The following is a 20,624-nucleotide window of genomic DNA, read 5'->3' as shown; positions in this document are numbered from 1 at the left end:
TTTTGTATGTCCCTCTGAGGATACACAAGGCATAACTGGTCAATAGCTCCTACCCAGACCTGAGCCACTTGTGTTTTGTAAGTTCTGCTTCCTCTGCTTCACAGTCTGTGGTGCTATGCAATACCCATCTTGTCTCAGGGCTTCCAACCTGCCTTTGGATGCCTTCACTGTTTGCATCGTGTATCACAGGCTTCATCCTGCCCATAAAACTTTGCAAACACAGCCCTTGCACACCTCTCCTTGAGAAGTGCTTCTCATGTTCTTTTGCATCATGACATTCTGTGGGCTCACCTCCCAGTATTCATTAGTACAGTAAAGAAGTAAATGAAGTAAATCATCCACTGCCATGTTGAATGTTTTCTCTCTGCTTATTGATTTGCATTATTACAGCAAGCTCCAACATTGTAGGCGAGATAGTGAACAGAGACTTAACAGTACAGTTGCCCAGAGAAGGTGTGGCTGCCCCATCCCTGATAGGGTTCAGGCCAGGTTGGACACGGCTTTGAGCCACCTGCTCTAGTGGAAGGTGTCCCTGCCCATGGCAGGGGTTTGGAACTGGAAGAGCTTTAAGGCCCCTTCCAACCCAAAACCATTCTGTGATTCTGTGGTAGCTGCTAAGAGAGGGAGGTGCCGGTGGCCCTGGCAGGAGGGCGGCAGCAGCAGCACGGGTCAGGGGCAGCGGTGGGCACCCAGCGGACAGGGTTAAAGGTGGAGCCGGTGCCAACAGATCCTGTGGCTTGGCGCCACCTGCTGGACCGCCACCGCCGTCCCGCGGGGCTCAGCAGCGCACGGCAGGAGGCGCGGAGGTGGGCGGGGGCCCCGCCCCTCGCTGGGACCTGTGAGGGAGCCGGGCTGCGGACCCCTCCCGGGGCGGGCAGCGGGGGCACCGCCTCAGCCTCTCGGCGGCAGCGACCGCGGCAACGGCCGGGCGCGAGGCGCCGCCCCTCCCCTGCTCAGGGTGCGCGTGTGCGCGTGTGACCGAGCGCTCGCCCGGGGCTGAGAAGGAGCGCGCACGCGCGGGGCAGCGCGGCAGGCTGTGGCGGCTGCGCACGAGGCGGCGGTGGCAGTTGCCCCGCCCCCGCCTCGCCGCGTGAGCCGGTAGTGTACGCGCGCGCCTGGGCCGGCGGGTGCGTGCTGTGGTGAGATGTTCGTGGCGCGCAGCATTGCTGCGGATCACCGCGACCTCATCCACGATGTCTCCTTCGACTTCCACGGGCGGCGCATGGCCACTTGTTCCAGCGACCAGAGCGTCAAAGTGAGCGGCGGCCGCCGCCGTGCGCGGCCTACTGGGCTGCCGGGGGCGGGGAGCGCGGGGATGGGGCTGCTTGGCCTGGGCGCAGCCTTTCCCTCGCGGCAGGCGCGGGCCTGCGGGCGGGAGGGGCCCGTACCGCCCCGCTCTCCAGACCCGGGGGCAAAGGGCCGCGCTGTGCAGCCGCGTCCCGCCGTGTGCGCGGGCGGTCTCGCTGCGGTGTCATAGGGTGTCGGGGGGGCTGTGGGGCTGGGGCCACTCCGCCACAGTGCACGTTGTTTGTATGTGCGCGTATGGACAACAGCGTGTAAACATACACCTTCCGTTCCGACTCATTGCTACAAGGCGGGGAAACGCTCTTGAACTGTTGCGGCTGCAGCAGCGCGGCTTGTCTTGTCCATTCAGCTGAAAGTCTGTGTTTATTTAAGGGCACTAAGGGAAGAAGCTGCAGTTTCATAATAAAGCGCTAGTAAGCCTTCTGACCGTGCCCTGGCAAATTAGGGGGACTGTAAAATAGTAAATGAGAGGTCAGTTGCTTTTTCAAATTTTTTTGCACGTAGTGAAGAGATGGACAAACGCTCAGGAGTTACACAGTTAGATTTGATCAATGTAATTTGCAGAAAGCAGTCATGTTTTCTGTTAGAGTCGGTGAGTGGCTGAGAAAATCACTTTTACAGAGAAAGAGGAGAGATTCAGATTAGACATTAGGAAGAAATTCTTCACAGCATGAGGGTGGTGAGGCGCTGGCACAGGTTGCCCAGAGAAGCTGTGTCTGCCTCATCCCTGGCAGTGTTCAAGGCCAGGCTGGTGGGGCTTTGAGCAACCTGCTCTAGTGGAAAGTGTTCCTGCCTATGGCAGGGGGGTTGGAACTGGATGATCTTTAAGGTCCCTTCCAACCCAAACACGCAAAATTTGTCAAATGTGTATCAGCCTTAAAAAAAAGTTAGCAGCCCCTTCTTCCTGACCACATACTAAAAAGCAGACAACAAACCACCACCAACACAACAACTGTCCCCCAGAAAGTAAGTCAAAACCTTGGAAGTCTTTGGTCTGGGCTGTGTGAAACTTGTGGCCTAAAAAGAATGTTCTTAGAGGTGCCAAGAGGTAGGTAGAACACAAAAATTAAGCTCTTTAGCAATGTAAGGTTACTTCCCAACAGTATCCTTCATGAGACTGTGTTAAGAAGTTTTACTCTAACCAGAGTTTTACAACACGTGTAAGCGGCAGTGATATGTCTGGTGTAGGCCCCATGCTCACTAGGTGAGCCCTGCAGAAGAGCAGTCTGGGAGAAGTTATGAAGTTAGGCTGTAATGGCAACAACCAAGGTTGTACTTCAGAGCCAGACTGGCAGAAGTGAGGTCACTTTTGGTAATGTTATGTAGTGAGTGAGCAACACAAAGCAGTGAATGCTGGGCTTCCAGAGGTGCCTTTCATCTGGTTACAGTCATGATTGCTTTCACAACTTCTCAGAAAAAAAATCATGAAGATAAAAGATGTATGGGAAATCAAGAGAAAGGGAGGTTAACTTGCCTGTGTGTGCTTACAAGTCAAGGCAGAAGTATTAGAAACAGACACATGAGCTGTTCCCCAGAGTTTTCTTTTTGCTCTCCTGCTCTGCCTTTGGGATGTTTGCCTGGAGCCACATCAGGGTTTCTGTGACCAGGTCTCAGTATGTGCTGAGATGAGGACTGTTGGGCTCTAAAGAGAAACCAAGTAGTGTGCTCATGGAGCAGAGGGAAAGAAGCGTTGAGAATTGTCATAGTTTGTCTTCTGTGACTAATGTATTTAAAAAAGACAGACGACGTACAGGAGTGCATTTGGCAGGTGTGTGCCTCTTCTCCCTACCTGCAGTAGGGATATTTTCAGGGTTGAGTGCGCTTGTGTATGAGCCAGATAGAAATGTTCAGTGGTGTGTGTATATACGTACGTGTATGCGTGTGTATTTAATGGCTGTGTTTTGTGGTACTACTTAGTAAGCTTTATATGCAGATTGTATGATTGTATTTTGATTTCTCAATAGGTCTGGGACAAAAGTGAAAATGGGGATTGGCACTGCACGGCCAGCTGGAAGGTTTGTATTTATACAACTTACACAGTTATAACCATAATCTCTCCTTGTTTTTTAAAGAAACAGGCTTAGTTTTTGCTGACTTGGAGAGTATAAATATTTTTGTTGTAGATCTTGTATTTCTCATGATAAAATACTTTTTCTCTGCTTTTATAAAATATCCCTAATGCCTCTCACTTGAAGCAGAGGCTAGCACATGGTCTTATATTATTAGTACTTTGTTATGTTGGCAGATATCAGCAAACATAGGAGTAACTGGTGTTTAAGGAGCTGGAAAACAGTACTTTGGGTTTTAATTGCATATTTGCTTTTTGCGTATTGTAAGACTTAAAAAAAATTTAAAAAGGACAGAAAAAGAATAAAAAGGAAGAGGTCTGGCTATTGAATGTTACAACATCAGACCTTCCCCCCAAAAAACCCCCCAACTTTCTGGGAGCTGTGTCATATAGAGACTCTGCTTCATCAGGATAATTAGTGCATTCAGCTTCTGAACTGTCCTTAGCCTTGTATTTAATAGGATCACAATACAGTAATCCCTGTAAATGGAAATGCCAGTGAAGCATTTGAATTCCCCTTCTCTAAAAACAGGCATTAGGTTGGTGGTGTGAAAGAGGAGTTTCACGTAAATAAAGGAGGAGATTAGTGATGTTCTGTGTATGCTTTGGAGAAATGCAGGCAAGCTAGAAGTGAGCATGGTAAAGGCTGAAAATTGGAAAGCTGTACTACTTGTATCACGAGAGAATCTTAGTTTGGAACTTAAGAGTTCGAAGGAGTAATAAGTAATGCCTTGAAATACACTTGTAATAATCCCATTCTAACCATTAACTAATAGCAACAAAACTTGGCAGTGCTTGTAGGAATAAACAAATGCCACAGCTGCTGTGTTAGCTTTGAGCTTTATAAAAGAATGTGGGTATCAAAGGAATAGTCTTACTGCTTCCTAGGATTTACTTCCGCTTCTGCAGAAAGTCATAAAAATACACGATCACTTGCACTAATACACGAAGTGTTTCCCTGTAATGTTTTGGTGTTATCTTGCAGACACATAGTGGATCTGTGTGGCGTGTGACATGGGCCCATCCTGAATTTGGGCAGGTCCTGGCTTCCTGCTCTTTTGATAGAACAGCAGCTGTATGGGAAGAAATAGTGGGAGAGTCAAATGATAAACTCCGAGGCCAGAGTCACTGGGTGAGACTTTAACGCATTAATGACAGTTTCTGTATGTTCTCATATAAACAGATTTATTATGCCTCATTGATTTATTTGCTTATTGTAACAGCTGAAGCTTTACACTGTTTAAATTCCAGAATTAAACAGGAGAGTGAACATGAAAGTTGTTCTAAATACCAAGTTACTTTCTGTTCCTGAAACAGGGAAAGCACACAGCTCCTGTCTCTTTATGTAAAGCCTTGATGTTGCCAATATTTTGTTACTTTGTGGCAATATTCCAATAGAGAGTAACTATTTTTAAAGCATTTGGGGAAGACGGTTAAATGGCTGCATTAAAGCTAGTTAGTGACACTACTATTGGCCTTCCTTCATAAGATGTTCCCTGGTGAATAACATGCAGACATGAGTTTCCATCTACAGTAGCATTAAAACTGTGGGGTGTTTCTGCTGTGAGAAAAGCTCATTTGAAACTGTCTCACACTGTTGTTTTTCATCTTTCAAATGATAGGTCAGGCCTTGGGAGGAAATAGTTTGCTGGGAAGTGGATTTTCTGGGTAGCATTCCATCCAAGGAATTGTAGATCTGAACAGGTTATTTTGCAGCTATTCTTTGTGCATAATCTTGTATAACTCAGCACACTATTCCTGCCTCTGATGTTTTGGTTTAGGTTGCTAAAATATCTGCAGCTTTCTACCTTCTTCTAAAGTTTTCTAACATTAAAACACATAGTTGTGAAGTATTGGGTTGTCGGGACCTTTGGCACCCAGTGGGGTATGAAGGTTGACTACCATGTGTACAAAGCAGCTGTGATACATAGTTTTCAGCTCAAACTCATGTTTGCTTGGCAGGATAGGAGACAGCTGGAAAAACACATTTACAATTTTTTTCCTCTTCAACCTTGGCTAACCTTGCTGTCAACTATCTGCTGTATTCACCCATGCCCTTATCAGAAATACTTGTTTTGATGCTTCTGTTGGACAGTGCTTCATGGTAAACTTCAGCAGCACTGATGAAATCAGAAAGTGGCGTTCCTGCAGTTAATATAGTCACCAGTAAGAATGAACAGGACAGTTTCAAACTGCCTGTGGCCAATACTCTTAGATTGCTTTTTTTCTTTCCTGAAGAACATAATCTGAACAACTTTCTGGTACCAGAACTTTGACACCGTCACAAGTATACCTCTTGATGCTTGAAACTGCATCAGTGCAATGATGTCATATCTCCAGTTCATTGGTGTATAAAAATTGGGTTTTTTTGTTTAGTTCTTGATGGAAGAAATAAGTGATCCTATGAAATGGTGTTGTCAGACTTTCATTAGCCTTCCTTAGGGAATAAATATTTGATGGGAATTTCTAGCATTTCCTTCAAGACTGTCTGCCTTTCTTTGCAGGTAAAGAGGACCACTCTAGTAGACAGCAGGACATCTGTTACAGATGTGAAGTTTGCTCCCAAGCATATGGGTCTTATGTTAGCAACCTGTTCCGCAGATGGCGTTGTAAGGATTTATGAAGCTCCAGATGTGATGAATCTCAGTCAGTGGTCACTGCAGCATGAAATCTCATGTAAGCTAAGCTGCAGTTGTATTTCTTGGAATCCCTCAAGGTACGTCATTAAAACTGTAGGTTTTGCTTTGTGACTGTTTAAGTGGAAGATCCAAAGAGCTAGTCTTGAAATTTTGTAGAATTAATCATAAAACACGCATGGAGAGGACTGAGCTTACATTACTTGGATCTGAAAGAAAGCTGCTAATGTTTATTTTAATGAAGCAAGTTGGGCAGAGCCAGAGAAGTGTTACAAGAAATCCCCTGTGATCTGTGAGGAAATATTCCTAGCTTAATTATTTTTAGTAAGTAATAAGCTAGCATTCTTTATTTATCCTGCAAAACTTAAGTGGGATTTTCATAAGAGCAAGTGTTTATAATGGGACAATTCCTATCTCTTCCTTCCTTAATCAAAGCATTGCAATAGGTAATAATTTTGACAGCTCTAGTAAGGACATGCACCTTTGCCAGTGCGAGAGTACTAGGAACCACAAGAGTCTTGCTGGCACACATATAAAGCCTAAGAGTTGTTCTTTTAGTTCTATCCCCAGGGGCTCAATGATACACTTAATGTTCTTGAACAGGAAGGAATCACAGAGGAGTTTGGTTGGATAGTCCCCATCCAGAAGAACAGGAATATGCAAAAGTTCTCCTTTGATTTCCATCTTGCATTCTCCCCCAGCAGTAACAGGAAGGGAATAACCATTCAGGGCTGAACTGCTTTGGATTGTGTTTGTCCAAAGGCACTTAATGGCCTTCCCTGTAGACACAGTGGACGTGTCCTGCTGATCCAGTTATTCTTCTGTTCATTAATAGTCATCTGTGCTGAGGGTTCGGAGTACAGGGTATCACTTTCGTGCATGGGAGGGACCTAAAAGTTGGCTTAAAAACTAGAGCTCATCTGTATTTAGCTTTTATAATCTTCCAAAACTGTAATGAAATCCCACAAAATCAGTCATTAAAAGTAGTGCAGAGAATGCAGTCTCTGCCACGAAACTTGTGGCAAATACTTGGCTGCAGATGCATATATAAAATCAGTCCTACCCTGTGAGCATCGTTTTGAATTGCCAAATAATGTTCCTTAATGATTTTACCCTAGTGGGTATATAAAATGGAACTGAATAGCACCTACTCATGTTCCTTGTGATTCCCCTGTGTTGTGATTTATTTTTTTGTTGTTGTAACTGTTTTGTTTTCTTTATAGATAATATGTCTGAAATATAAGAAAACTGTCTTGGGGTACTTTCTGTGGAATCATTTGTAAATATAACATTATTTATTTTCACTTTTTAGCTCTCGAGCACACTCTCCAATGATAGCTGTAGGAAGTGATGACAACAGTCCAAATATATTGGCTAAGGTTCAAATTTATGAATATAACGAAAACACCAGGTATGCTAAATCTCAATGTATAACATTTGTGGAATCTTGAAGTAGTTTGTAATATATGGCCTTCTATTCTTGTCACTAGATGTGGAGTAGTAAATAATAGTACCTTGATTCTATCTCTGAGCCATTGGATGGGAAAGGAGAGGGAGACCTCAGAGTGGTAACTGGTGTTAACAGATGCTGATAATTTTGTCTTGTCTCAGTATTCTTTCCACCATTTTAAAGGGAGAGTTGTTTCTGCTTCTGCTAATTTATATGCTTAATTTTTCACAAGGAATTAATAGGACAAAGTTGACATTTGCATTGTGTTGCTCAAGGCCCTGTTTTGTTCAAGGCAACCTTAAAATGCATATTTATACTGACAGACTGTCTTGTGGATTTACTAATGTTCTGTCACAGTTCAGTTTGTGCAGTTAGGAATTCAGAACCAGGAAGGGTCAGGAAGTGTGTTCACAACCACTTTTGATTAAATGATGACAGAGAACGTGTGTTTCACTCAGGGTGATTGGTGTGGGAAAGGAGCCAAGGTGTTTTGTGGATTTGTGCCTGGCTTTAGACAATGTTCTGTGTGCATTAACAGTAAAAAAGAGTTCTTGTAATTTACCTGGTGGTAAATAAGAAAATGGAATACATGTTTACCCAACAGCGCAGGAGGCCAATAGTGGTCCGCTTACAAGCACAGAAAATACAGTAAGTTGAGATACAAATTCCCCTTAGATTTGTGAATGGAAGAATCTTTATTTCCCTTTTCCAGCTCTAGACAAAGAAGTTCTTTCTACTGGAATCCTTGTTTTGTTATATGATTTAGCATACTGTTTGTAGTTATTGTGTCTGATGTCTTCAATTTCTGAAGAAATCAGCTTGTAATTATTACTTAAATTTATTTTAAGAAAATGCTAGTTTTGCAAGTCTCGTCATGTATACTAAACCTTTTTTCCTTGTTTCACTCTGGTTTATATAATTTGCATTACTGGCAATTTTCATGGCATTAAAGGTTCATTTCTTATGCTGTACAGGAAATACGCCAAAGCAGAGGCTCTGATGACAGTCACAGATCCTGTACATGATATTGCCTTTGCTCCAAATCTTGGAAGATCCTTCCACATCTTAGCTGTGGCAACCAAAGATGTCCGAATTTTCACACTAAAACCTCTAAGGTGAGTTCAAAAGGAAGATGGTTTGGTATGATGTGGTGCATACTATATAGTCTTCTTTTAACAGTGTCTGTGAAGCAAAAGTAGTAATCTGTGCAGGACTGTGTTTTAGCAGCCTGATTTTTAAGATGACAAGATTGTGAGCAAGTCTATAATCCTGTCTGAATACCTCCTAACACTCCTAATTTAGTAACGATTATAATATAAATCCCCTTGAAAGATCTTTTTGCCATCATGTTCAAGCCCCCATCTTTGAACAGTTGTGTGCAGAACTGTCACTTTTCTCTTAAACAGGAAAGAACTGACTTCATCTGGAGGATTAACAAAATTTGAAATTCATATTGTGGCCCAGTTTGATAATCACAACTCCCAGGTGTGGCGAGTGAGCTGGAATATTACAGGCACAGTGCTTGCTTCCTCTGGTGACGATGGCTGTGTCAGGCTCTGGAAGGGTAAGATAACTACCTGAAATACATGAGCTTTATAGTATGCTGAATAGACTTGAAAAATTTTACTCCAAAATAATATTGTAGTAAAAGTTCATTTTAGATTTGTGAATGATAGCTTTTTATATTTCTAAATAACTTTATGTGCTGGAACATCTGCATGATTTAGGCTGCTGTGAATTGTTGTTATTGCACATATTGTTTCACCAGATTAGAGCTATGTAAAGTTGTAATTTCTAAAGTTACTGTATGTACTGCATTGTTATCTTTGCTTGCTGCCAAACCCAGAAAACCTACATTCAGTCATGGTGTTCAGTCAAACTGACTTTTTTCTGTTTAAATTTCCAAAAGCAACAACAAACAACAGTGGCAGTTTCCTCATCAGTTCTCTTTTGTTTCTCAGTATTTTAAAAAGGAAATTCATTCTTGCTACTGAACAAAACTGAGCTTGAAATCATGGGTAGGCAGAGAATGTCAGACAGCTGAAACATCATAGTTGTATCAAAAGCTGAGCTTCAGAAGAGAAACTAACGGTGTTTATATATCTGTATTTGCAGCTAATTACATGGACAACTGGAAGTGTACTGGTATACTGAAAGGTAACGGGAGTCCAGTGAATGGTAGTTCTCAGCAGGGAATTTTTAATGCCTCTCTAGGTTCTGCCAATACAAGTCTACAGAATTCATTAAATGGATCATCTGCCAGCAGGTAGGATCATTAGTAGGGAGACTGAATTTCCACAAGTAGTTTCTGAATCTTCCTAATTTCATTTAGCTTTCATGTTTGTTTTACAATAGTTTGTTTTTTTTTTTTTCAAGTGCAATGTCATTTATATGAATACTTCTACAAGCTTTGCTGGTTTTGCTCTGTGGTGGTGTCTGTTATGCCAGTGTTAAGAGGAAAATGAACAAAAGTATAAGCCATACTGAATCAAGGAGAAACTTCATCATACCACTGTGTGACTGCCCTGTTGGTTCTGATACATGTTTAAAAGTGAAGCAAAACCACCAGCAACAAATTCTGCTTTTCACTGGGATAATGTAGGCAGAAAGGAAGGAGGAAAACATGGTTCTTCATGTAGGGTTTCAACAATCATATGCTAGTGTTGGTGTACTTGCATTTTTGCAGGTGTAACATCATAAAATCATTGAATAGTTAGGGTGGGAAAGGACCTTAAGATCATCTAGTTCCAACTCCCCTGCCATGGGCCGTGACACCTCCCACTAAACCATGTCAGTTGATAAAAGTTTGGGTTTTTAGTGGTTTTTTTTTCTTCCTCATGGCATTCTTATTGCAGATTAATTTGCTTTCTCGTTTTTATTCTGTAATAATTGCTGTTTAGTAGGTAAATTGAACTGCCTCTTCTGAACACCATTTTAATTTGTTCACATCACAATCTAGAAATACACTGAGCCCCACATTTGTGTGGCGGAGTGTGTACATCAACTTTACAGGATGTGTCTTTATGTAAGGATTAGATCTGGCCAAATTCCATAGCAGCAGCTTCCAAGTCTTGTGGCCAACTTTATTTACTTATATTTTTTCCCAAAGCCTTGCAATAACCTGCATTACCATCCATATGCAGCTACTAATAGGGCTTTTACAGTTTAAATTGCTGACCTGTTAGGTACTATGACAGTTTGCTTTTGGAAAGTCTTTGCCCCGCCTCTTTCAGAAGTCAATCCTGAATGGCATTCTGGCTTCCAGATCCCTGGCTGCACTGAGCAGGGAGGGGCTTTCACATTTTTCCCACAAGATAAATGGGAGAGCAAGAGGTGGTAATGGGCTAAGTCTCTACCAAGAAGGGAGGCCAAAAAATGCTGAAATGCAGTCCTGTCTTGGCAATGTGTCATCCAAAGCTATGTAACTATTTCCTTGAGCTCCTATAGGGAGATACCGAGTATTTTACACCTCTTTAACAGAGGGTGTGGTTTCACTGTCTCCTTACTATGGTGCTGCCAGTAATGCTACCCTACCCTACCTACCCCACTGGCTGGTCTTCTCCTCTACCTGGAGTTGGTAGTAAGCCTTTGTGAAACTGAAACTTCCAGTATTATTTTAGACTTCTTCTATTGCTCTTTATTTTGAAAGTGTTTTTCTTTTTTTTTAATTTTGTTTTGCTTTGCTTTTTAATAGTTAGTTCTTGGCTCCAATTTGGAATTAATATTTTATTACAGAATTCAGTCTGTGGCTGCGGAATTTCAAAACATATGGTGTCTTGTCCTAGGATTGAGCCTTACTGTAAAAATTACAGTTATACATTTTCTTTTTCAATCGCTTTGGCTTGAATTGCGTAAGCACAGTTGCTAACTCGTGGTTTAGTGTGTTAACACCTGTAGTAAAGATTTCTGTGCTGACATTTGACTAAATTGATATGCTACACAGAATTTATTTTGTCTGTGAGTGTAAATACTATGTTTCAGTGTCTATAATTAAACATTTAAATGAGGTAAGGAAAAGCATAGGCAGAGCTGGAAAACTGTAGAAGTACAATCACCAAACTGGAGTTGTAATCAGAACAGTTTCATAACAAATGATGTAGACTGTTGGAAAACAGCTCAGAAGGGCTGTATTGTTATGTTGATGTAATTGTGTGTCTAGATTTATGATACAATTTCCATTCTCCATTTGTATTATGTCCTTTTTAACAGAAAGCAGAGCTGATACCAAGCTAACTGGAGTAACTTTGGTGTTTTGCTGCTTGTTGCATGCACACAGGAATGGAAACCGAACTCCTTTTTCCCCTCCCCAACGCCGTTTGACCTCTCCCAAGACACCAGCACCTGCTAACTACTAAATGCTATTCAGAAAGCCTTTTTAAAACATCTCGTGTACGTTTTTTGTACTAGGCTGTACAGTTTGATACTGTTGGAACTCCTGATAGAAAAATACATGGAGAGGCTTCTTGTTTGGAAAAAAACCCCACAACCACGCAACCCAAACCCAAAACTTCCATCTAAACTCTTTTTTTGAAGCTTGTCAAATTAAAAGGCTAGTTCATAACTAAAAAAATAGAATTTTTGTCCTTGATTGGGATGGGAGGAGGGAAGTAACTATTAAAGTAATTTTTGTTAAAATTGTTTTGAGAAATAATCTGTTTTGCATTTCATAGTGTTCAGCATTCGATTAAGATTCCTAAAATGACAAGTTTGTAACTGCTATGTAATATATGCAACTGTTAGTTTGAAAGGATTAAGAAAATTGTGTTTTGACAACTGTACAGATGGTAGCTTTTAATAGTTTGGTATTGCTTCATTTGTACATTAGTATGACTTCAAATAAATGTTTTGTAAGTACTGTCATACTTTCTTTATCCTAAGAAAAGTACTCTTTCTGATATGTATTTGTACATTCCTATGGTAGTAATTCCATGGAGTAACTGCAGTTCTCTAAACATAGCATCCTAAAAAATGCAAACACTTGAGCCATACAAAGACCAAAACCAAAATGCAGCTTTTTGTGAATTGCCCCATAATTTCATTAATCATACAGCTGTTCCTTTATGTAAGTCTGCAGAACTGTAAACAAGACAGAAAACATCTGTAGGTATGTGATGTAGTTATACTAAAATGCACAAGTATTACGGGTAAGTTCTAATAAAAACAGCAGAAAAATGACATGAAATGGTAGAATTCCAAGTCTTGCATTCACCAAGAATCTGAAATTTCCTCTGAGGATTTTGCAGAATATGTAAATACATGCAAAGACTGTATTTCACTGAAAGTAGTTATTCTCTGTAAATGTATATTATGAAATTTAAAGTATTGTAAAAATAACATTTTTACGTCTATCCGGAAGTGCTGTGAAGTTAAGCTGAATTAGATGCATATGCAGAAAATGTACCTGGACAATATTTAATGTATACTTTGTGTTGCAAATGAAGCGTTACTAAAAGCTCTGTTACGAAATCACAAGAATTATGGGAGAATGAAAGCCTGTTTATAGCTGTGCTACACCATTCTTTCAATTTCCAAAGCAATCTGTTCTGTATAAATGTATACTAGGGTTATTATTACAGATTTTTTTTCTATGAATTTCAGAGGGAAAAGACTGTATTATTTTCCTTTAAAGAACAGTTTCCAGATTTGTCTTGTTTTGAATTACAAGCCTTGATTTCTGCTATTATGTTCTATTGGTTTTGGCATGGATATATACTAAAGCCTTTTGGTTTGGTTTTATTTTTTCCAGCATGTGTTCTCCCCTTTGGTTCTCCTTGTATTTACTACCTTTCTCTTTTTCTTGTTTTGTTTTTGTTTGTTTTGTTTTTGTTTTGGTGTTTTGTTCCTTTCTTAATTGTTTCAGGTATTTCTTTCCCCCTCTGGATTCCCCACGGGCTGGATCGAGATGGTCCAGTCATGCCCAGCTCCTTCCTCCTCCTCCTCTGATAGAGCACTCTTGCGATGCTGACACTGCCAACCTCCAGTATCCTCACCCTCGCAGACGATGTGTATCTCGGCCTCTTAATCTATTACCTGAGAATGAAGGGGTTTAACATATTACTTTAAACTCTGAAGGGCCTTGTTCTGGTGTTTGTGAATGCTTCCATTTCTAGCTGCCTTCGTATGTCTTCTCATGTACAGAAGATTTAAAAAAACTTGGGGACTTTGTGCATGTTTTGCAAACCGAACTACAATGTTTGGACCATGTTAGTTATGTATCAAAGGAACATTTTGATCTGTACCCTTTGAACTATGGCAACACATACAAACAGTATTAGCCATGAGCTATTTACGGAGCAGTTGACTTCATGTGCCTGTCTTTTTTTTTTTTTCTTTTTTTTTTTTTGAATCAGCTCAGTATGGGTTGATGTTTTCTTTTTTTCCTTTTTGTATATTGCATCAACAAATGTGAAATGTATTCATAGATTCTCAAAATTAAACATGCCTTCATGCCTTCAAGAAATTGTTGAGGACTAAAGGATGATAACTGGATCACCTCGCAAAAGCAAAATTGTTCCTGTGTATACTGCAGCAAAATAATTTGGAGTGTTTGGTTACTTAAAAATTTTCCATCTTGCTGTGTAAATATTTAAATTTTATAATTGTGATTGATTAATAAAGTTATTCTAAAAGGTCTTTATTAGCATGCTTTTTCTTGCAATAGGTTTTTTTTGTTGTTGTTTTGTTTTCTTTTAACAGGCTTCTGATCAAGGAGATTTTTTGATTCAGGTGCTTGTTCTCATAGCTCTGCTGTCAGGAAGTCATCTGCCATTCTGTATATGCAGTTGCATATAACATTTTTTCGGCCACAGGGTGTGCTCTGAATTTTCTCATGAGTGTGTTGAAGATGTGCAGGTACTACAACACGAGTTGGATTTCAAATTATCTCATAATTCTTTTTTAGCGATTGAATAATTTACTTCGGACATTGTGAAGAAATAGTACTGACTTAAAAGATGCCTTTTTTTGATGTGTCAGCACAGGAGCTGTGAGTCAGTGTGATGGCATTGCCTAAAGGTTTGGCTGCCACAAGACAAATGGGAAGATGAAACTGGACAGCAATTACATGGTATGGCTGGGGAGTAGCATTACTGTGCAGGCTGAAATTGCTGAGCTTGTTCAGCAGATCGTAGCAGAAGGAGGCATAAAGGTGGGCTCTCTGTAGCAGAAATCCAAAGTATAATAATGTGTTTCAATGTGCTTCAACACAGATTGGAAGAGGTTGCCCAGAGAAGTTGTGGCTGCCCCATCCAAGGCCAGGTTTTGTCTTAAACCTTTAAAAGGTCATTTCTTCCCTTCAATACAGAAATTGATCTTCTTCTTACTGCACTCATCCAGTAAAAAAAAGGTGTTCCTTCATAAGCAACCACCAAGAAAAGCAAGGTGGCTGTGACTATATATGCTGCTGTTTCACAATGCTAAAAGTTTGGGCTGTGAGACACTACAGTGTCTGTTGGGTGTACCTCCGTTACTGCAGTGTAACAAAAAATAGGAAAATCTATTCAAAGACAAGTTTTTAAATATTCTTGATGTATATGTCAGATCAAAAAAGGGAAAGATTGGTGCTTGCCTTTCTTCCCTCTCCTTTAAATTTGCTTCTGTTACTCCTTTGGAGCCCAGAATAACACGTTATGATGATAATAAAAAGCTGCAAAAAGTTAGATTTACTGCATTTGTTTATAGTTAGTTCAGCATGGTCACATTATTTTCCTCTGTGCTGAACATGTATTATTATTATTAGGTATCCTGACAAGTTCCAGTCACACTTACTAATAATGGAAACATTCTGTTACAGTTCCAGTGAAAACAAGTCCCATTTCCAACAGACTGGCCAAGTAGCTTAACTTCAACGATTGAACTTAGGCTGGTTTTGTGGCTGATGCTTGCCATTCCCCTGCCTGCCATTTTTCAGTGATGTCTCTCCAAACTAGGACCTGTCACTCCATGCTCATCTCTGCTTCCTCAAACTCATACTTTCCTCTTGCTCCCATGACTCCAGATTGTGAACTGTACTTCTGTGTAGGATCTGGGCCCTCAAATGTAAACAGCAGAACCATTAGAAGGGAGGGAGACTGTAGAAGGGCTTAGAAAGGGATGATTACAGCAGGTACTTGCAGTACTTTAAATTCATCTAGCACTCCATAAGGCTGCTGTTCCTCTTCTGAAAGAAGATATGCATTATGCTGTATGTGTTAGGTGTTTGGAGCACATCTCAGCTTGAAATTCCAGGACTACAAGTTTTGGGTCTTGTAGTAGCCAGGAGGTGGCTTTTCTTTTTTGGTGGGTTTTTTTTTTAATATTTTTGTTTTGTTTTGTTTTTTTTGTTTTTAACATATTTGAACAAGTATGAAGTTCTGGTGGCATTGAATGTGTGACTTTTCACTTTCATTCGAGCTTTCTGCAATCTCCATACCAGGAATACAGCTGTAGAAGTGAACTGTAAAAACGTCCTGGAGTAACTGAATTTGATTTACGTCTTTTGAAGTCATCATACGCACATACGCGTATGTTTGGAAGGCATCTTCTCATACTCTAAACACCACATTTATGCTTCAAAACCGAAATAATTTTTTCCATGTACCGTATATAAATGTATATTGCTCAACCTCATCTAAGTGACTCGTATTGCAACAGTAGGGTAGAAAATAGTAATATAAACAGCACCATTCATATATATAATAAAAATCAGCTTTAGTCAGATTTAATTCTGCTTTACACGGCTACGCCCTGACCAGGGTCGGCCGGTTAGGCACCACCGGCAGCACACCTCAGCAGCCGCAGCTCCCTTGGAAGACCCTGAGTTACCGCCACAAGGATTCAAACCTCGCCGCTTTGTAAGCAAATACCTGAAATGACCGTTCCTTTCAGACAGCCCGCCCTGCCAGACGCTGCCACAACACTACCGGTATCCGCGGCAACCTCCCCGTCTCCCCTCAGCCTCTCGCCTAACGGACTGCCGGGGGGGGCGGTGCTGGGCGGAGCCGCGCGCCCGTCGCCCAATCAGCATCCCTCTCTCTCGTCTGTCCCGTTCCCTCTCCAACGGCCAATCGCCGCCTGTGGTTGGGCCTCGCCCATTGGCTGGGGGCGGGGAGGGCGGGAAGACAGGGGAGTGGGCGGGGCTCGCGCGCGCGGGCCCGGGAAAGTTTCGGAGAGGCGAGCGGCGGCGCTGCGCACGCGCCGAGCGCCAACGATTGGTCCGAGGCACGCGGGGGTGGGGGGGGGGAAGTCTGTGTGTGCTGTTGTTTCTGCCGCGAGCCAGGTGAGCGCGGGTGGTGGGGCCTGCCCGCCGCTGGGGGGCGCTGTGCGGGGCAGGGCAGGAGGAGAGGGCGGGAGCGGGACGGCGCTTGCGGGAAAGGGGGCGCGGCCGTTTGAAGTTGTGGCGGTTGGGCCGCGGTGCCGTTTTCTCAAGCGAGTAGCGGCGGGACGCGGGTAGGGGAACGGGGCGTGGCGGGAAAGGGGTCGTTGGCTTCGAGCCGCTCTTCTTCCCTGCTTGCGCGGCGGAGACTGTCGATGGTGGCACCCCCTCTCAGGTGGAGCTGTTGTGGCGCTTCGGGCCGCGGCGGGTGGTGATAGAGGTGGTCGTGGTGTCTGAAGGGACCGCTGAGGCGGGAGGAGGGGGCCCGGGCCTTCCGTGTTGAGATCTGTAGCGTTGCGCTGGCGCCTACCAAGTGGCGGCCGCAGGTGATCGCGTCACGGAGCGTGTAGTTGCCCGGGTGGTCCCTGCTGTGGAAATGGAGGAAGGGTGTCTCGGTCTGAGCAGCTTTACAACCTAAGTATAGATTGACACGTCTTGGAGCGTCGGTACTCTTAACTTGCAGGAGTACTGCTCCTTTTAGAAAGCCCAAGGAAGTCATAAAACTTTGCCCCCTAAACGGCTTGATAGGAGAGGATTGGAAGTGATTTTTAGGCGCGCTTGTGGATAAAGTGAGGTGATTGCCAAAGACCGTTGGCTGTGATGTATAACTAATGCAATTTTGACAGCACTGCTGTGGCTTGTGTAACTGTACAGTTGTTTTGTTGCTTCTTTCAGATGCTGCTGGACCAGGGCTGATCATGTTGCCGGGCAGAGTGCTATTTTAAGCAGCTTGTGCAGGATGATGGAAAACTTTAGAAATATTGCCGATGAGACATTTCCAAGCTTCTTGGGCCATTCACTGAATAGCAGTGCAAGTGTCATTCTTGAAAATGTTACTATTTCCTCAAACCCTGGCTTACCTGTTGCAGCTTCAACTGTTGCCAGGAGTAAAACAGGCTGTGACAACAGGTGAGACAATCAGTTAATACTGATTTGATAATATAAAAAACCCCAGTTGACTGGTTTGAAACATAAAGTTGCGGCTGCCTCATCCCTATCAGTGTTCAAGGCCAGGCTGGATGGGGCTTGGAGCAACCGGGTTTAGTGGAAGGTGTCCCTGCCTGTGGCAGGGGGTTGGAACTGGATGATCCCTAAGGTCTCTTCCAACCCAAACTGTTCTGTGATTTAACTCTGGAAAAGAAAAATTCTGTGGACAGATTATTTGGTAAATGATAAAACTATTTACTAATCAGTAGCATACTAATCAGCAAACACAGGATTGACTGTATTAGCAGTGAAGAATCTGCATTAAATTCATAACTCATAAAATACTTTTATTGACTTGCCCTTTAAAAGAGTAACTTAGGTTCTGGACTAATGAGATAATAATCAGGTTTCTTTTTACTGGTCTCTTCAGCTTAGTATATTCAAGTTTGAAGTTATGTAAAGAGTAATATATTTTTTACATATGTGCTCTCTTAACTCTATTAACTCTTCATTTAGCTTACCTGAATCTGACTGATTTTAGATGGGGTAATGTGAGAACTAGTGTTATGGATAGGAATTGAAGTTTAACACAATTTATAATGATTTGTTCAGCAAGGAGTAGAGCAAAGAGTAACAATTAGAAGCCTTTGCTCATTTAAGTGCTGTTCTATGACTTAACAAGAACTAAAATCAGACTTTTATACCTTGACTTTCCAGAAGTGTGTGTTCCAAATGGGATAGCATTAGCCACTAAAAATGATAATGTATTTCTCTAAAGAAAGAAGACTGGGCTGGGGAGGGGCTATTCATCAGGGACTGTAGTGACAGGACAAGGGGTAATGGGTTAAAACTTAAACAGGTGAAGTTTAGATTGGATATAAGGAAGAAATTCTTTACTGAGAGGGTGGTGAGGCACTGGAATGGGTTGCCCAGGGAGGTTGTGAATGCTCCATCCTTGGCGGTGTTCAAGGCCAGGCTGGATGAGGCCTTGGGTGACATGGTTTAGTGTGGGGTGTCCCTGCCCATGGGAGGGGGGTTGGAACTAGATGATCTTAAGGTCCTTTCCAACCCTAACTATTCTATGATTCTATGACTGAAGAGAGGATCCTTCTCCTTTTTACAGGAGACTGGAGAGGGTCATTCTGGATACCTATTTGTACCTGTAAATACAGATTGTCTAGAAAATGCTAAAATATCAAAATAATAGAACTTATAGGAGATGGGTGGCCATCGATATGTTTGTTTGTTTTTTCTCCGGTTCTTTGAAAACAGGAGCAGTGCATATTAAAGTGATTCTGTTGTGTATTTTTCCTCCCCACCTTTACAGGCTTTCTGATATCTCTGCATCCTATTTAGAAGGGAAACCATCACCTCCATTAGGAGCTCCTCACAGTAGTCAGTCAGATCCTGAGCCAGTGGGGAGATTTGCCCTCAGCTTTTGTGATGACATGTAAGTGAGATAGTTAAAATCTAATTCTGTTCTGAAATGCACATACTAGTATGTGATTTATATGTGCTATAAGCTAGTTATGGAATACTTCAAAATTTAATTGCCCCCTTCAGCAGCAGCTTCTGTTGGCCTTTTGATGCAGTAAGTGGAGAACTCAGCTGTGTATTAGCCTGTTAGCTTACAGTGTTTGTCAGCTTGGGCAGCTTTTTCTACTAAACCAGCTCCTCCATGACTTCTGAAGCGGGATAGTGGCACGCTGTGTGGAAGCACTACCCCTTAACCTTACATTGTGCTGCTGTTTAATTGACTAATTTGGCTTCATGTATATGACAGGAATGAATCTTTAGAAGTGATTTTTTATTTTTTTTTTTTTTAAACTATGATGATTTGTTTTTTTATCACACTAATTAAAAATTGACTACTTGAATCTGGCTTGTCTTTGCCTAGTTTACATTACATAATGTAGAATTAAGCTGATGGTTTTGGTTCATGTCATGTGTGTGAATAATAGTTTGCACTGATTTAAATCTGTTCCAGCTAAGTGTAATGTAGTTTGCATACAGAAAGGAGCATCAATTCCTATTAAATTTACCTTCCTTGTAGCTTTGGTGATTGCTATTTCTTAGCAAATAACTAATGTTAGTGAAATAGTTTAGAGAGCATTGCTAAATGGTGGAAGTGTTGGAAGCTGTTGTGTAGGTTATTCTAACCAAGGTCAAATTTGTTCTTGTTGTAGTAGAAAATGCAATGTGTGTTTTTCTCACTGATAAAATTGTACTGTAGGCAGTATGTTCCTGTAAAAACAAAGAAAGTGAGATTTTGGAGAAGGAGTCAATGTCTTGATTGTACTCAAGAAAAAAAAACCAAAACATGGAATAACTGCACTTTAGACTTTCAAATGTTAGCAGTGTTCAAGGTCAGGTTGGACAGAGCCTTGGGTGACATGGTTTAGTGTGACGTGTCCCTACCCATTGCAGGGGGGTTGGAACTAGATGATCTTAAGGTCCTTTCCAACCCAGACCATTCTGTGATCTAAAATATTAAATCAAAAGTGTGGTTTCCTCAGAATAGAAATTTTTACATCTTGCATGATAAGCTTATCTGCCTGTGTGGAAGTCCTATGAAACCAGAAGTGAAAAAACTTTCCCACAGAATTATAAAAGCTGTTATTTAACAGACCTATATGTAATTTCAGTAAATCATGTTCTTTATGATTTATTCCCTCAGTTAATGTTACAAAAGGTGTGCTGGTATTGTGGAATTATGAAAATCTTGTCCAGGGTCTGACTTGCTCTCAGATGGATTATGGAACTTGCCCAGAATAGACCCTTTTTTCCTTTACACTTTTCCCTCTTTTTGCAGAAATGAAAAAGAAAGGAAGAAACAGAAAAAGTAGAGAGGCATATGTCTCTAAATTTCCTCATTTGTTTCACACT

At 41.8% G+C, this 20,624-nt stretch overlaps 2 protein-coding genes across 6 annotated transcripts in view; both read left to right on the top strand.

Moving 5' to 3' along the window:
- The first annotated feature begins 1,085 nt into the window (after positions 1-1,085).
- On the top strand, positions 1,086-14,536 carry SEH1L (SEH1 like nucleoporin). 5 transcript variants are annotated; one of them, XM_080610301.1, is made up of 9 exons: positions 1,086-1,255; positions 3,270-3,320; positions 4,359-4,505; positions 5,878-6,089; positions 7,322-7,420; positions 8,434-8,574; positions 8,866-9,023; positions 9,575-9,725; positions 13,320-14,536. In XM_080610301.1, the coding sequence occupies exons 1-9, from the start codon at positions 1,145-1,147 to the stop codon at positions 13,507-13,509; spliced, it is 1,260 nt and encodes a 419-aa protein (XP_080466427.1). In that variant the 5' UTR covers positions 1,086-1,144; the 3' UTR covers positions 13,510-14,536. The 5 variants fall into 5 exon arrangements, with proteins under 5 accessions (XP_080466427.1, XP_080466428.1, XP_080466430.1 ...); XM_080610302.1 differs by having other exon boundaries at positions 11,736-13,460; XM_080610304.1 differs by having other exon boundaries at positions 11,669-13,460.
- Positions 14,537-17,550: 3,014 nt separating this feature from the next.
- The window catches only part of CEP192 (centrosomal protein 192), a gene marked incomplete at its 5' end in the record, with an annotated part of 64,616 nt that continues 61,542 nt past the window's right edge, over positions 17,551-20,624 (top strand). Inside the window, 2 exons of the mRNA XM_080611058.1 lie at positions 17,551-17,720; positions 19,066-19,188. Coding sequence (XP_080467184.1) covers positions 17,551-17,720; positions 19,066-19,188 — 293 coding nt within the window. The remainder of the gene's footprint in view (positions 17,721-19,065; positions 19,189-20,624) is intronic.

Source organism: Psittacula echo, assembly GCF_963264785.1.
Source record: "Psittacula echo genome assembly, chromosome: 2".
Lineage (NCBI taxonomy): Eukaryota > Metazoa > Chordata > Aves > Psittaciformes > Psittacidae > Psittacula > Psittacula echo.
Note: the sequence above shows the minus strand (reverse complement) of the source record. Positions and strands in the feature narration are given on the sequence as shown.

Bases quoted from the DNA above. Each gene is read 5' to 3' on its own strand.
- SEH1L (XM_080610301.1), top strand. From the start codon at position 1,145: ATGTTCGTGGCGCGCAGCATTGCTGCGGATCACCGCGACCTCATCCAC. The intron at 3,321-4,358 runs GTTTGTATTTAT...GTTATCTTGCAG, and splicing joins ACTGCACGGCCAGCTGGAAG to ACACATAGTGGATCTGTGTG. The intron at 9,726-13,319 runs GTAGGATCATTA...TAATTGTTTCAG, and splicing joins AATGGATCATCTGCCAGCAG to GTATTTCTTTCCCCCTCTGG.